The sequence below is a fragment of the Oncorhynchus masou genome, chromosome 31, assembly GCF_036934945.1.
Source record: "Oncorhynchus masou masou isolate Uvic2021 chromosome 31, UVic_Omas_1.1, whole genome shotgun sequence".
NCBI classification, from domain to species: domain Eukaryota; kingdom Metazoa; phylum Chordata; class Actinopteri; order Salmoniformes; family Salmonidae; genus Oncorhynchus; species Oncorhynchus masou.
Window position 1 is genome coordinate 33416332 of NC_088242.1, and position 17635 is coordinate 33433966.

The window sequence follows — 17635 nt, forward strand, 5'->3', positions numbered from 1 at the left end:
CTGTAATGCATTGTGAAAAAGGTACATAATGTACAACAACTCTGAAGTTGTCAAGTATCAAAACATTGAAATGGTGAGAGCAATGCATTGTGAGTGACATGTACTGTTTATTTTTGTTTCCTAGTCTATGCATAGTGAAAAGGCAACAGACAATGTATTTATTCCTCATCAAATACACCTGCAATTTGCTCCATAGACATCTATTTTATACAATGCCATGAGACAATGAAATGTACTTATTTAAAAAGGCTACATCAAATGCATCCAGCACATCGAGTATATAGTTGCACAACGCAAAGTCTCTGATTTGATTATATACATATCAATGTCATGAATCCTAAATTAAATATTGGTAACTTCCCCAATTACAGTTCCCATGTCCTTCCAACACCGATTAAAATAATTCATTCTAAATTAAATTATTCGATTAAAGAGACATTTAATGATAGCTTTGTCAATGTATTCTACACTATTTGTCGGAGAGACGTCTTTGATGAACTATTTTACACTGCGGCATAACGTTCTGTCCAATCGTAGCCCTTTTCAATTGGAACGGAACTTACGGAAGCCATGATGGAAGTTCGCGAGTGCAGCCTGGGGCTGGGAGAAACGAGTCAGTACTGGGAAAGGGACGTTTCAGGGAAGAACGGCAGGCGTGTTATAAAAAAAATAAAAATCGAACACATTTGTAGTCTTTGAACTGGAGGCTGTCAATTTTCCCTCAAAAAAAATTGTCGGGTGACTGCTTTTTAATTTTTTTTTTTAAAGAATTGACATGCTATGCGCTAGCCATATCTAGCTACGTGTGTGCTGAGATCGAGTGTGTCAGTCACTTTTCTGGGCAAGGAACATCGGGGAGATTTCTCTCCACTTTTCTGGCATAATCACGGCGCTTTTGGCGAAATCAGATACTTGGTATTCTCTTGAAATACAACGCTCCGGGGGCTGGATAATTAATCACCTATTCATCTGGGGGATTTTATGTGAAATTGCGGGACCTGTGAAGCCGGGCCTGTGGTGGAACGGAGTGAGGCCCTCCTTTATGACCTATCGGCAGCAGAAACTATTCTAGCTAGCACGGCTAGCTTAGCTAGCTGTCAACCTTTGACACCAACGGAATTGAGAGGGAGAAAAATATTGGCAACATTTCATACAAAGGCAACGATACTTTCTCTTAATTTAAAAACGTTAAAGACTCCTGCCACAGATATGGCTGCAATCATAAAGGAAATTGTCAGCCGAAACAAAAGGAGATACCAGGAAGATGGGTTTGACTTGGACTTGACTTGTATCCTTTTTGTTCAATGTCTGTAATATTAGCTAGCTACAGTAATGTGTCTATGTTCATCATTGTCCATATTAAATTGTTAGCTACTGTATCCAGTTAGCTAGCTACTGTAGCTAACACATGGATGCCTATATTGATAACTTAACCTTTATCCATAAGATGATTAGCTAGCTAACGTAGTCGGTGAACATTACTTCGAATATATATATATATATTTATCGTTAGTTAACGTTTTAAATATATCGTGAAATAATAACTATCTAACGTTAGGGAGCTAATGACACTAACCTACTCTTTGCTAAATTGCTATTTGATAAAGGTGTCTGTCCTGTTCAATTAAATGCAGTCTTGATGGCTAAATATATCCCATAACTTGCATAACGTTAGCTAGCTAGCTAGTAGTTTGCACATCATCATGATTGAATGAGAGATTCAACATCATAACATAAGGAAAATGTATCTAGGCTAGCTAATGTTCTGTAGTTAATTGATGTTGATAATGTGAAGTCTTGATTCATTATTTGGTTGTCAACTGTAAATTGGTCAACTGGTTAGTTAGCTAATATAGCCAGCTAACTCCTGGATGGGGAACAAAGAGATCAACCTTTTGCGACGCATTGTTGCAGTTCTCTGGCCTACAAAATAATCTAGCAAACTATAGCTAATGGATTAACGTTATATTCACAATCAGTGTTGCTGCTGCTAGCCACACAAAGACCAAAATCATTGAATCATTATCAGCGTGAGGGGAAATGGTAATAGTACTTGCTCATTAGTGGGATGTACCAATTTCATGGTGCTAGAATGAACGTAATCAGTAGACTTTTGGTTTGCTTGTCTTGATGTCTTAATGAGGTCAGCTTGTTTGTATTGATTTAAGCTGTGTCAGGGATAAAAATGTTTAGTTATGAATGACCACAGAAGAGCATTCTTTAAAAGACAAGTGTTCAGATGCTAGATTTGTCTGAAATGGGTCACCTAACCAAGGTATGCAATCAAATTGTGAAAGTATAGGTGCATGTAGAATGCACAAATTAAAGCCAGGTAAAGGTTATGAGCGATTGGGGGAAGTGCCGGGTACTATTGGCATGTTCAGTTGTCATGTCTTCTTGTCTTGCACTTGAAATGGTCAAAGCCATTTTTTTTGTGCCTGTGGTCCATTGGTTCAGTGGTCTCAGAAAGCTCTGTGCAAAAACCAGAACTGGAATAGGGTTAGGGCAGGGGTTCCCATATATTTTCTGCACGCTAATGTAAATTGATGTAAGAAAATGCAGGGGACCCCATTTGGAAACATTATATTCCCTAGTAAACGCCCTGTGTTCATATTCACAAAATTGTTGTTCCTGTAGGCTGTCCCAACATATTATATAACGCCATTGGTTGACACTAAAAGGTTGTATTCTAGACTCATTTTGAAGAGAAAGTTATGAATTTGTTTGATAAGAGTACAGATTTCTTAAGTGTACCCCATTTACATTTTCCCAACCCCACATTTTGGAACCAAGGGGTTAGGATTTTCCTAACTAAGCAGCTATGATAATGTGTGAGTTAGATATTGTATGAGTGAAACGTGGTATTATAGCTAAATCACTTTGTTTTGATATATCTATAGTGCCATGCATTGTTCGTCAGTGTTTGGGAAGGCAATGTAGCCATGGTTGTTATGTAATGAATTCAGTTCTAGGAATTGGCCTTAAAATTGTGATGAGATTTCACATCAGCAGCAAGCCTTTCCCTCCACACTAGTAGCGGAGGTTTAGGTCTTAACTGACATTTGCCATTTGAAACTCCTCATCTTCATGGGACTAGAAGAGGTTTTTGTAATGATATGTTAGGTTTAAAAAAATATTTTATTATAGGTCTGTGCTATTTAAGAATATGAAAATTCTACATTAATTTCCTAAATGGTGTTGCTGGAAAATGGCAGTAGGCCTTTAGACTACCTATGTTCTGGAACAATTTAATTGATCCCATTCAGTCCATTGACTATTTATTTGATAGGAACAGTTAAATGTGAGGCTCATGCTGACGTTGCATTTGTCATTGCAGTAGTCTCGGGTACTTTTTGAGCATGATGTCATTGTGATGTTATGCCAGTTCAAATGTAAAGTACGCTATCGGAGGAGTTGAGCGCGTGACGAGACGGCCCGGGTCTCAGTAAATTAACAGTAATAGAATAATCATTTAGAGATCACGCTTTGTATTTCATATAGTAGTAGCCCATTTCTGATGAATTGTTTGACAAAATAGGTCATTTTCTTTGTATGAAGAATTCAATTATTTTGTGCTTGGATATATTTCCCAAGTGACATGAGGAAATTAGACCGATGTGTGCGTTTTATATTATAGATATATCTAAGTGATGATGTGAGTGATGTAATGCTCTTTCGGAGAGATGATGGGAAGGGCGGGGGCAGTTGGCTGTGGCACAATGTGATTTATTTGGTGCCCTTGTGGGGCCTGGTAGGTTAGATGTCCGTCACTGGGTCTCGTAGAGAGAGCACCATCTGTTCCATATTACACATGCTCTGTCCTGTTCTCCATACAGCTCTGTCATGATTGGTCTGGCATAATAAGCAATGCATGTACAGTATGGTGTAAGATGTGATATACGATATCTATGTTTGGGCAAATCAAGGAGGAGTTTGTGTGTGCGACGGTTGTCGAGATGTGTGAATTGAATGACGATTGCTCGACAATCATAATTGTATGTGTATGTTGGTGATTAATATTGGCCTAGGTGTGATTCTTCCCTTTAGTCTCTGACCTCATCAGCCAAACTGCTGGTTTCTTTGACTCCTGCATTCAGATATTTATCCAAACATAATTGCTATGGGCTTTCCTGCTGAAAGACTTGAGGGTGTCTACAGAAACAACATCGATGACGTAGTACGGTAAGTACTTAAAAAACCAAATGTGGATGTCCCAGTCGAAATAATGAAGGGGTTTCTTAGAATGTAAGTGACTGAAAAGGGTTACATGTAAAGGAAAACAGCAGGTAGTTAACATGTCCTAACTACCTTAACCAAACCCATTCCATAACTGAATTTGCACAAACTTTGGTAAACTAGGCCTATCTTTGGTCTCATCTTGTTTCTCACGGATTATCATTATATGGGCAACAGTGGTAAGAATAGGATGTTTGAAATGCATTCTGTCATCCTAGCTGCAGAGGCTTACCTAATTAGTCAACTGAAACCAAAGGAATGACCTGCAAGTCACCTGTGAACTTAACCTGACCCTGGTTGTTGTATTGTCCAAACAATTTTCTTCGATTTACGCAGGCTGTAGTAGACACAGAAAGTTGCTGGCTTTTGGAAATGTGAACAGAAAAAGCAGCCTTCGTCATTTCCCCGACACTAGTTTTTAGATGTGTTAACCAATCTGTTAAATAAATAAACCGACATAACGAACGTCCTACTGATAGCAGGGTTCAATACCGTGACCAAAACAGTCACATTTGTAACCGTTTGACTTGGCCGAGCGACACACATTTTAATTGGTCACAAGTGTGCCAATATTTTTTTATATTTTTTTTACCTGGTCACGTTTAGTCTTTGGTTCATAATTAGCTTTTTTTTATCATGATTTATTCAAACAGTAATGTTCAGTTGACCAACAATAAACCAACAACGGCACGGGAATGCCCCTGGGCTCAACATACAGGGGCGATTTTGGAAACCCTACGGGCCAGTCGATCATCCCCGTCAGAGGCCCGCTTGGGCCAGTGAGAAAGATATTGTAATAATGCGATTTTTATTCTAGGCTATAATTGCTAAGAAAACAGATGGATTCCCGAAGCGTTCGCTAGGTCTGTTTATTTATCACACGCTTGCTGCGCACACACAGCCTATAGATAATCTGTCAGGCAAAGAGAGCGCGCAGCTCTCCCAAGAGCTGGTTGTTGCGTGGAGCAAAGACCAACAGCGGTAGTGGTAGGAAAGATGCTCAAGTTTTGATATCTACCAGTAAATGATAAGGCAAGAATGGGTATTTAAAAAGTTTGAAGTCTTCGTAGAATATTTGCCAAGTCCAATTTAGTCATCATAGAATAACCCACCTTCAAAATAAGACATTTCCTCTGGGCTCTTTTGTCCTTGAAAAGTAATTTATGGTAGCTGATTTTAGAAGTTCTACTGCCACAATATACTTATTTCGTGGTTTAATTTCTAATCAGTTTTTCTGAGGGTAGTAGGCACTTTCATTTGTTTCATGCCGTTTCAATTGAAGGGTGTTGCACTAGTCTGTTGTGGTAAATCCATGTGCAGTTCTTATGAGCATCACAACATCAAATGTTGGCTTCAACTTGGTTTTCCATACAAAGTGTTCCATTACAAAGGATACCCAGATTTTTTTGTGTGTTGCTTTCTCATTTTAAAACATGATACAGTAACCCCTCAACTCTTAAACATCTCAAATGGCGAGACTGACTAGCTACCACATGGACAGATATAATTAGTGTGTTGGGAGCATGCTGTCTATTTCGTCAGGCAATGCCCACATTATTCTGACATATTTTAGAATGTGAAAGTGGCAATGCATAATGCCATTGGATAGGCCTATTTAAAAATGCATTATTCTTAGTAGTAATGCATACTTTTTTTTGTTGCATACATTGGAGGGAGCTTTTTTCTTTAGGCTATTACAGCAATGAAATATAAAATGTAGGTCGTTGACGATTTCAATTAAGTGCTTGGAAAAGTCCTTGAAAATCCTTGAATTTGACTTGCCAATCTCTGTTTGAACCCTGTATAGGCTACTTTCTCAGCCCGCAAATGAAATATGAAAATCACCTGCTTTTGAAATTATGCACACATCATTCGCTTTCCTGTCAGGTCCTGATCTGGGCTAAAGCTACCCTGTAGCTTTAAGTTGACACTGGCAAATTTACCTGAATGTCAAGCCCTGCTGTGTGTGATGCATGTTGGGCCTAGACATTACCACTTTGTGTAGCCGTTAGCGATACTAATGATGGCCTAACCGTTTTCAGATAGATGAAAAGGCAATTAAAATGTAACTATAAAATAGCCTTTATGCCTACCTGGTAGAATCATGATTATGTGCTACATAAATGGATACTGGATTGATGCGCAAGTGCGCTATAAGAAATACTGCTAGCCCAACACTGGTGCTCACGCTATAAGAAATACTGCTAGCCCAACACTGGTGCTGCTCACGCTATAAGAAATACTGCTAGCCCAACACTGGTGCTGCTCACGCTATAAGAAATACTGCTAGCCCAACACTGATGCTGCTCACGCTATAAGAAATACTGCTAGCCCAACACTGGTGCTGCTCACGCTATAAAGAAATACTGCTAGCCCTACACTGGTGCTGCTCATGCTATAAAGAAATACTGCTAGCCCTACACTGGTGCTGCTCACGCTATAAGAAATACTGCTAGCCCAACACTGGTGCTCACGATATAAGAAATACTGCTAGCCAAACAATAAATACTGCTAGTCCAACACTGGTGCTCACGCTATAAGAAATACTACTAGCCCAACACTGGTGCTCACGCTATAAGAAATACTGCTAGCCCAACACTGGTGCTCACGCTATAAGAAATACTGCTAGCCAAACACTGGTGCTCACGCTATAAGAAATACTGCCAGCCCAACACTGGTACTCACGCTATAAGAAATACTGCAAGCCCAACACTGGTGCTCACGCTATAAGAAATACTGCTAGCCCAACACTGGTGTTCACGCTATAAGAAATACTGCTAGCCAAACAAGAAATACTATAATATTTTATTTTTGCAGTCATTAAGTATCATTTTGTCAAATTCTGCTCTCTAGAGGATTTTGCAGAAAAGAACACATGGCGCTTTGAAATCTTCAATAAATACATTTTGCACTTTATTTGAAGTCTCTTTTTTGCTGTTACAGTAAATCTATCCAAATCAATGTAAGAACACAAGGGCTAAGTTAAAAGATGGCTAGTCATTGTTAGCCAGGTTCTGGAAGGAATGCAGGCACATTATGGGGGCCAGGCCTTTATCAAATATAAAATAAAACTGGTGCGACCAAATCATGTGCTAGTGCCACCAGCTGAAAAAGTTGGTAGCACCAGTGTCGCCATTGGAAAAAGTAGAACCCTGGATAGTCAATGTTGTAACACTATTATTGTGCTTGTCTGAGAGCCTGTCAGTCTGACCCCATGACATGCTGTCATTACACTCTGCAAGTTAGTGTTGAAAGGTTTAGATCGGACCAGAATCTGTGAAAAAAATTGTGCCGGATGGAAAAGTAATTCTCCTCCCTTTCTCTCCTCAGGTTTCTGGACTCTAAACACAAAAATCATTACAAGATATATAATCTGTGAGTACCCTGGTGTCTGACTATTTTGCTTGTGCATATGCAGTATGGTCAGTGGCGGTTGCTGTGCTGCAAAGTTATGTCTGATGCATGCAGAAAATGTCTGTGGAGTATAGGCCCGGAGGAAGAAAAGTCCTCATGTTTTTGAGAATGCAAACCGCAGTAGCCACTTATTTGCCTTTAGTCATCAGTGGTTCTTGATGGATAGGCCTAGGCATTGTGATGAAGGGGTAGAACAATCATATCATGGTAACCTTTGGCATAATTTTACCCTGGAAAGGGAATTTACGACAATGTCTTCCTCACTCAGTATGAAGTCGTTTAGTTAGTAGACTGGCATTAACCGAATGACTCACTGCGCGCTACAAAGATAGTAAAGACCACAGGTTTCTCATTAACCAGGTTTCCATCCAACTTTTTTTTTATGCGAGTAGTAAAGTACATGCCGGATAAAATGTCACAAAACAGCAAATCTATCGGTGAACTTTCCAAATGTCAACAAAACAAAACACGCTAGACAAGGTGGGATTTTTTTAAATGCACAAATATTGATTAAATAACCATATTGAAGTACACTTGGAGTCCCACAATGATATATTGTGTGGTTCTCCCACTACAAGCTTGCAGCTTATTATGCTACAGATAAGTTTAGGTGAACTTCACAGGGTGGTGAAAGTGAACGTTGATGAGCTTGATGCTCCTTTCCAATAAATATAGATTCTGGTGACCTGATTATCAATTCAGGGCTGCTGTTTGACAAATAAACATCTTGCTATTCTTGTCTATAATAATATCATCTTGTATGCTATACTCACACTTTCTGTGAGCTGATTGGCTAAAATGTGTGTGCCAACAAGACCATTTTTTTTGTGTGTGTGACATAAGCATCAGTATTGTTGAAAACACGATTTGAAACGCATTTAACTTTTATTTTTTGTTTGGTACATGGGAATTTAACCGCAAGTTATTTTTACGTGCACTACATCATCATGCACAGCCTTTTATCCGCAACCATTTAAATTCTGGTGGGAAAATTCTCATTGTTTTTATGCAGATTTAAAAAAATAATAATAATAATATTCTCCTGAAAATCTGTTGGCAATTGGATGGAAACATATCTACTGGTTAACAACATTTCTCTTATTAGTGGTCATGAGAATCAAAGGGGAAGTAGACACAATGTACAATTAACAGTTTTTCATGAATCTGTGTGGAAGTTGAGGTTGTAACACTCTAGCACACATCAGAGGGATCTTACATCAACATGTAATATGCTGACAGATTGTACAAAAGAAAGAAGGCGGCTGTTTGAATCCCAGTATTATAACAAAGTATTTTGTTTGTCCCTTTTTTATAGGTGCGCTGAGCGACATTATGACGCAACCAAATTCAATTGCAGAGGTTAGATATTACATCAGAGTGAAACCATTACCACTGTCTTTCAGGCAGTCAGTGAATGAATCAATCTTTCACTAAAAACCCACGTGTGACGATAACTAACTGAGCCCGGTCTCTGTCTGTGTCTCTCCAGTTGCACAATATCCGTTTGAGGATCACAATCCGCCCCAGCTGGAGCTGATCAAACCGTTCTGCGAAGATCTTGACCTTTGGTTAAGTGAAGACGACAATCATGTGGCGGCGATTCACTGTAAAGCTGGAAAGGGACGTACGGGTGTCATGATCTGTGCTTACCTGTTACACCGGGGCAAGTTCCTCAAAGCACAAGAAGCTCTCGACTTCTACGGCGAAGTCAGGACCAGAGATAAGAAGGTACATTTTTTTTTATTGTTCCAATCTGGCCATCCTACTGTCATGGAAACTGATCATCCCCATTTTCTAGTTGGCTCATTCAACCCCTCTGATCTCCACTCAAACACGTGCCCAGGCCATTTTCAACTTACCTTGCTGGTAAGATAAGGGTTAAACAGATAAAATGAAAATGTCAACACCATAGACCTGTTCATCATGGGTGTTGCTAGTATCGCTAATCTTTGTTTTAATTGTAGGCTGCATGATGAATAGTTGCAGGCTTTAAAAGAATGTAGGATCATATAAAGGCTTGTCGTCATCCCCTTTACTGCCAGTGAAAATCTTCAGTTTCACTAAGTGTTTCTCTTTCCCATTCCACAGGGAGTAACAATCCCCAGTCAGAGGCGGTATGTCTACTACTACAGCCACCTTCTGAAGAACCAGCTGGAGTACAAACCAGTGGCTCTGCTGTTCCACAAGATGGTGTTCGAGACGGTGCCCATGTTCAGTGGCGGAACGTGTAGTAAGTGCTTTCCCCTTGTCATTTGTCTCAATCCTATTTCTTTCCTGTATCCTGTCTTACCTTGGGCTTGTGTGCTCCTGGCTTTCACACACTTTCACAATGTGATCTTCAGTTGACTGTCCTGCCCCTATCCTCTGCTTTGCTCTGCACAGCTTTGGTTCCCGATGTTGCATGTGGGTTCCCCCCCCCCCCTCCAATTTTTCTCCATGCAACACTGACATTAACCACAGTGGAGTGTATCGCTTTTGCAATTATGGTTATGCTAGTCAAAACAGCATGGTGTATTTTCACTGCTATTATTTGCTTGGCTCACTGGTCATTTGACTTGGCTGCATGCATCATCAGATAAGGGAGTTTATACCTTGTTGGATAGCCAGAAGATGACTACAGGCCTATAAGGACCTATGATATAACAACCCCTTTGCTTGAGTCTGTCGTCAGTGGCTGCTCTTGTCAGCTGTGTCTGGCATTTCACCTCTTCACTTCCTTTGTCCACACTTCCCCTGTCCCTTTACTGGGCCCTACAGGGATGACCTATTGCCTGGGGAAAGTGAACTGAGCAGTTGCTCGGAGGTTGCACCTTTGGGCAGGTGATATTTTTTCAAAAAAGAGAGAAAACGACTAAGCAACAAAGAATTCCAGTAGTCTAAAACTGATCTTTCTGGTTCCTCCCCATTGTTTAAGTGAAAGACGGACAACTGGCAAGTTGAGCCTGCTCTGAGATTTATTTGACTGATAGCAACCAAGATACAAAGAATTCCAGTTATCATAATTTTGATTCCTCCCCACTGTGTGTAGGGGATAGGCAAGCAATATATGACACTTCTTCCTGTAAATAATGAATTGACATTTTCTGGCAAATCAAAACATACTCCTGACTTTGCTCGATTTGGCAAGTGCCTTTCAGACTTTGGCAATCCCTGGCCCAATTCTGAACACACACACACACACAGCATGATGTGACCCCCCCCCACCCTATGTGGTCAGTTCCCATGACACAACACACAACATTTTGAAGTGGTTTAATTTAATCAACACCCAAGCACCGCCCCTCTCCTTTTTATAAAATCTTAGTGAGTAGCAGCAATGTAAAGATTGTGTTTTCTGTCAGTTTCTTAGAAAAATGTCAGCTGATGCTTATTTAGGCCTATATGTTAGGAGATGCATTAATATGAATATTAGGATTGATTTTAAGGGCCATTATGTAATTGTTATTATACTGGTTAAGCTCCTAATAACTTGACAACAGGAAGTTGCTGTTCGCATGTGGAAATGGTGAGTCAGGTTCGGTTTATGGGTGGCTGTAAGCCTGTATACTGTATGTTTGTACATAGCCCTGGTGATAACCCACCCACCCACTCTCTCCCCAAGCCCAGGCAGGGCAGAAGAACTCTGTGTTAATCTCTTTTCTTTTTTTCTCTCTCTCTCTCTCTCTCTCTCTCTAAGGGGACACTTCCGTTAAAAACAAGAGTGAGCAGATTCCACATGGTTTCAGAAAAGGGAATTGGCACTGGGGTAATAATAAGCAGCTTTCATCCGATGTTTACATGTTGACTAGGAGGTTGTTGTAGATTTAGAAGTCCGTGTTTGTTGGAGTCGGTGGAACTTAATATGGTAACAATCAACTCTGCATCCCGCATAACCCAGTGGACTGATTCTAGACTAGAAGTGCTCCCTTAAATGAGCTTGGCTTTGGTCAACTCTTCTCTTCTTAGGGCCCTTATCGCATGTTACTGTAACAGTCTTTTCTATATTTAATATTCCTGGCAGTGGTACTATGTAATTCTGTCCCTTTCTCTGCTGTCCTCTTTTCATAATTTGCCTAGATGTAAATAATAGATACCCGGTTGTAGATGCTGTGCTGTGGTCTCTCCACCCTCCAGGAGAGTGACTGGCGTTAACTTGTTGTGCCCCCCCACAGATCCTCAGTTTGTGGTGTACCAGCTGAAGGTAAAGATCCACACGTCCAACCCAGTGAACACACGGCGGGAGGAGAAGTACGTGTTCTTCGAGTTCCCCCAGCCGCTGCCTGTGTGTGGAGACATCAAGGTGGAGTTCTTCCACAAACAGAACAAAATGATGAAGAAGGTGTGGTTCCTGATTATATGATTTAGATTTTTATGTGCATATTAAATTAGGTGTTAGCAGCCTATTCCGATTCATTATGAGGAATGTCAGGATTTAACTGAAAAACACGTTCTGATTTTGGATTGGAGTATAGCCTACATTTGTTTTGCAGTTGAGATGATGTAACTGCTTTTTGGAGTCATGTCTTGCCTTTATTCACCCCTCCCCCATGTATTTTTCCACCAGGACAAGATGTTTCACTTCTGGGTGAACACCTTCTTCATCCCTGGACCAGACGAGAAGGTGGAGAACGGGACGTTACCGAAGGAGCAGGAAGGAATCCAAACCACAGGAGGAACGGGAGACAACGACAAGGAATGCCTGATCCTCTCACTGACGAAGAACGACCTGGACAAGGCCAACAAGGATAAAGCAAACAGATACTTCTCCCCCAACTTCAAGGTCAGTCAGGTGATTGAGACTTAATTTCATTGGGGGGGGGGTACCCTTTTGATTAGTAATTGGGAAATCATTTGACTGTGCCAACGTAATTGCTCTCATGAACTTTTGCCGCAGTTCATAAGAGCAAATAATTGTAATTAGATTCAAATGTTTCCGCTTGGTATAGCTCTTGTTACCATGTTTCAGAATGTGGATAATGATGTTGTTTTCTCTGGTATTACAGGTGAAGCTGTACTTTACCAAGACTGTGGAGGACCCCTTCAACTCCGAGGCCAGCACTTCCACCTCGGTAACGCCAGACGTTAGTGACAACGAGCCTGACCATTACCGATACTCTGACACCACAGACTCTGACCCAGAGAATGAACCGTTCGACGAGGAGCAACTCACACAAATAACAAAAGTGTGAGAGATTTCTATGGGATGTGAAAAAGAAAAAGAGGGAAAAAATAATGCTTTCAGAGGGGAAAAAGGAGAACTTGAATATAAACTGAAAAGCAAGTACTTTTTTCCTCACCAACCTATGGCAGCAAGACATTTGCGTCATGGAAAATGCCACCAATTTAAGAACAATAATGCTGACCAATTTTATTTTATTTTTTTACTTTTTTGCCCCGCCCCCACTCTTTCATCCGAAAAGTATTGACACCATTGTTGAGTGGAAAAAGGTTCAGTAGCTGTAATGTAATATACCTTTTTTTTGGTCAAAGACTAGAGAAGATTTCCACGATCAGGAGATGGGAGATCTGGTATTGGGGAGGCTTATTGGAAATCTACATTTGGCTGCTCCATCTCCTTGTGGAAACCAAGGCCAGTGCTTCTGTCACTTTCTCCCCTTTCATCCATTGTCCTCCACCACGCCCTTACCCCCCCTTTCATCCTACCTACTGTGAATGCTCCTTATGCTTTTTGCAGGCTGTCTCACATGAGTTTGTGCAGTATAAACTGCATGTTAGAATTTCTCCAGTTGAATTTTGATTATTGTTATTGTCATTATTATTAAGCTACATGACATCTAACCAATGTCCATTCCTTCTACCATTTCTGTTCAAGGTATGCAGAAAAGCAGTATCCCGTGTATTGTTGATGTTTTTATGTTAAGATAAATAATATAACAGAGAACTGCAGGGAAGCCAGTGTTGCAATAACGTTAACACTATAGTTAAACGACAAACAGTGTGCATGTTATTGGAATCGATGTCCATCTTGTTTAATAAATTGTATACAATGTTTTTCAACAACAAAAAACTAAGATTTCTAAAGTCATTTAAGATCTGATTGTATTTAGCCAGGAGGTCAAAAATGACATACTTTATTCTCATGGTATCTGCAGGCATGATTTCCGTCTTTTGGCAAGCCATTTAGAATGGCCTTGTGTTTTTATGATACAGTACATGGCGTTTCCCCTCATTTTAATGGTAACCAGATAGTTTTGGGGATCATCACAGAAGACAATGGTATAGAGTGCTGACTGACTTGATGGTTCATGTTTTGAATTGGTGACTACTTCAGTGTGTCATGTGCTTATAGAGGGGTAAGCTGTTCCAAATGTGTACCTTTTAACATGCCGTACTAGAACATGTATCAAAACCTGCATTAGTGATTGTGTCGGTTTCTCCTCAGTCTCTAGAAAGTGTCGTTTTTTTGTTGTTGTTGACAAACTGCACTTTTGTCATCTTAGTATGTGTCTGGACATACCAGAAGTGGTGGTGATGGTGACCTACTCTGAGTTCAGTAAGGCCCATAGGCTTAGAGCTGATGCTTGGTCAGAGACCGTGGGAGCAGAGGTATTGAATGTAAAGCGTTGTCTCTGAACCGATCCAAGGGTGTTAATGCAGGTTTTGATCAACCCAGGAGTGGATAATATGTGAACTTAGGCGCTCTAGGTATCTTTCTCTTGTGAAATCAGATCTTTGGCTCCTTGACTGACTTGTTTGCAGCCTTATCGTACTTGGTCCAATGAGATCCGGATCACTTGTTGGCAATTCCACGGAAACCGAGTGATGCTGAGACTCAAATTGTTCACTTTATATGTCAAACAAAAACCAAATGATTGGAAAGTTAAACAAACCATACAACTCTATGCACAAGGACTACTTAACGATTTCCACATTAAATGTTACAAAAACACATTTACTTGAAGGACAAGTGCAGATGTAAAGTTTGGTAACAGAATGATTGCACCAACATCACAAATCATTCTGTTACCAAGCTTTTCTTCAAGTAAATGTGTTTTTGTAAAATTCAGTGGAAATGAAGTAGTCCTTGTCCATAGACTTGTATTGTTTGTTTAACTTTGCAATCATTGGTTTTTGTTTGACATTCTACATGAAAACTCTTAAGACTCTGCATCACTCTGTTACCGTGGAGTTGCACTTGTATATCCAACAAAAGGTGCTTACAAACTGCCAAACTGCATACTTAAGATCAATAATAACAACAGAGCCAAGAATCTGTTCCAATCATATGGTGCAAGTAATTTCAGTGGCACACACTACTTCTGTGTGTGAGAACTGTTAACGTGCACGTCCAAGTGCATACTTCTGCAGTCGCTGTCCCTAACTGGCTGGGATTCTTTTTCTGTTTTTTTGTTCTGTTCTTTTCCTTTTTACAAACAGGTTTCATTTCGTGGAGGAATGAGAATAGTGCAGCTACGGATTTTACAGAAAATCTTGTGCTTGCTTCAGAAATATATAAAAAATCCCTAAACTATATGAGCATATTTAATTATGCATCATTTCTTTTAAGCATGCCAAAAAAAAAATGTAACACCTGACCTGTGGCATGCTACGGGCCAGACCAAAAATCTTCAGTCTCTTGGGCAGGAATCTTCAGTGGGTAGTGATGTAAGCTGCCTTTTCTTGTACTTTTGACATTAAGGCTTCCCTCTTCTCACAACCCCATCACACATTCTGTTTTATCTCGACTTGTTTTTTTTTTAGAAAGAATACTTTCCCTAGTTGTCGAAAGGAGACACTTCTTCATTGCAAAATGTACACTAGCTAACCCAGGAACACTTAATCTAGATGTTATATTTTTGTTTACATTTTATTACTTCACTGAAAACCTGCCAAAAGTAAGCTTATTTTATTCAACATTTTCTTTGTTCTTGGAGGCAGGGCCTATGGAGGTATTCTTTGCCTTACTTGAAGTTGACAATGCTTACTCTGCTACTGCTTTGAAATCTACCATTCTGCCCAAGCACTGACTTGATAGTTCAAGTACTTTATTTAAAGCTACTATTAATAGAGCAACATATTGTACTAGACTTTTGCACTGTTACAGGTTTTTGCAGGGTTTCAGTCAGTGGTCCACAGTATTCCCCCCCCCCCTCCGTTGTTCCCCTCAGTAAAACAAATGCCTTGCAATCAGTGAAGGAAGTTGGAATAATATGGCTAGTTGTACCTTAATCTTGTATCCATGCATCACCCCATAGAAACCAAAAGGTGTTTGAATGAAAAATGTCCTGACCCTTTTATTATATAAAAATGAAAAAAATCTGGAGGAAAAAAATGAATAAATTATTTATGACAGTATTCTGTTAAATACACTCTGCAGGTAGTATTTATTTTTAGCCCGATTAGTAGATCTGGATCATATGCTTACTATTTTGGATGTTCAGCAGCTTAAATGTATGAATCTATTGAAGGGCATCCTGTTCACGAGCTTATTTTAAAGTAACTGTCCAGTGAAATTCAAACTTTTTCAAAAGTTAACTCCTGTCCATATTATGTTGACTCGTCTTATACTCATTTGTGGCAAAAGCATTATACATTGGAGGAAAAAAATACTCAACACCTAAAAGTTGTCTCAGACCGTTTAAAAATAATACTTGCTATTTCCTCAGAGAGAATGTCATCCTGCCTTATTGGCTGAGCTGTCCAATCAGCTGTCTACTTGCATTTGATAGTTTTAATGACCGGTATATGCCCACACCATTCCAACACAGAGAAGATACTTTTAAACATGCTTAATTACCCATTTTTTTAAGGAAAAGTATTTCACTCATTGTAATATAATTATAGGACATCATTTGTAGAAATCTGGAAAAACTGGACAGTTACTTCGAGTTAAGGCCATAAGCCATCCCCTAGACATCTGTAGCCCCACTTGAAAAACATTTTGCCACAGTACCTTAACATAAAGTACAAATCTAGTAAAGGGGAAACCTACGGGAACCATTTTTATATGGCACGGGCTAAAACCTGTGTGGAGTTCACGGGCAGCATCAAAAATTAAGTTTCAGCTCTAAAAAATAATTAAAATCATCTTAAAGGTGCCAGTGTGTAAGATTCATGTCACTCGTTTTTAGCTGATTTGTGCAATATGTTATGATGCCTGTCTGTGGTTGCCACAAAGTGCCTCTTGTTTACTATTTGAGAAAAAAAAAAAAGTTTAAAAAAAAAGTGCTTGTTAAATACTGTTGTAGGACATGTCATGCATGCAGATGGAAGGGGTGCAATAAATCAAAATAGGCTTTACCTGCAAAAGTGGGCAGGGCTAGCTGCCTGGCTCCTGCCACTCGCCATTGTTTTTATTTTTAGGATTTTTTTCTCCCTGGGTTTAATTTTGTGCAAAGGTATGTTAACTCACTCTATTTTCAGTCTTTAAAAAAAAAACACACAAAAAAAACAGCCTTATTCCATTTCAGCCTGTTCGGATACTATTGTGCTGTGCAACAGTTGCTCTGTGTGTAATGCTATGCACTGAGAATACACAACCAACAATGTAGGGAAAGACGTGTACAGGTTATAATTATGCTCATACAAATCAGATGTCTGTTTGTTATTGTATGTGTAAACTGCCCATTATCTTAGTGTTATAAACTTCACCTAAGTCCAATAAAGTCTCATTCTTGTCTGTTTGTGTGAGATACCTGATTTGTGATCCACCGTTCTCTTATGCTGACCAGTAAGATGAGAATTATTCATCTCCATTATTAAAAGGTGCTGCATGGTCAATCCGACATCTGCATTGACAGCGTTTACGGTGATACGGCCTCAGCAGATAGCCAGGCATTCATGCTTCGTGGCGTTGAGCAGAGCTGTTGTCAAGGAAGGGAGTTTGTTTATACAGGACTTCCCACCCCCTATCTACAATCAACCAATCATGTCAATGCGGAGCTATACGTAGCCTTCCGCATTGTTGGAAAATTTGGGAGGCGCACGGCGACGCGGTACAGAGCTCAATTTGGCCTCTGCATGGCAACGGAGGAGGTCCGTGCAA

General features: G+C 39.9%; 2 protein-coding genes across 10 annotated transcripts in view; one reads left to right on the forward strand and one right to left on the reverse strand.

The window, feature by feature from the left end:
- The window catches only part of LOC135523835 (outer mitochondrial transmembrane helix translocase), a 133432-nt gene that overhangs the window by 11017 nt on the left and 104780 nt on the right, over window positions 1-17635 (reverse strand). The gene's annotated exons all lie outside the window — the stretch shown is intronic.
- Window positions 526-17269, forward strand: LOC135523837 (phosphatidylinositol 3,4,5-trisphosphate 3-phosphatase and dual-specificity protein phosphatase PTEN). 4 transcript variants are annotated; one of them, XM_064950791.1, is made up of 10 exons: window positions 531-1288; window positions 4098-4182; window positions 7567-7611; window positions 8966-9009; window positions 9140-9378; window positions 9739-9880; window positions 11327-11395; window positions 11802-11968; window positions 12194-12418; window positions 12633-17269. In XM_064950791.1, exons 1-10 carry the CDS (start codon window positions 1210-1212, stop codon window positions 12816-12818), a joined length of 1281 nt encoding a protein of 426 aa, XP_064806863.1. In that variant the 5' UTR covers window positions 531-1209; the 3' UTR covers window positions 12819-17269. The 4 variants fall into 4 exon arrangements, with proteins under 4 accessions (XP_064806865.1, XP_064806863.1, XP_064806866.1 ...); XM_064950792.1 differs by having other exon boundaries at window positions 535-1288; window positions 12194-12409; XM_064950793.1 differs by lacking the exon at window positions 11327-11395 and having other exon boundaries at window positions 526-1288.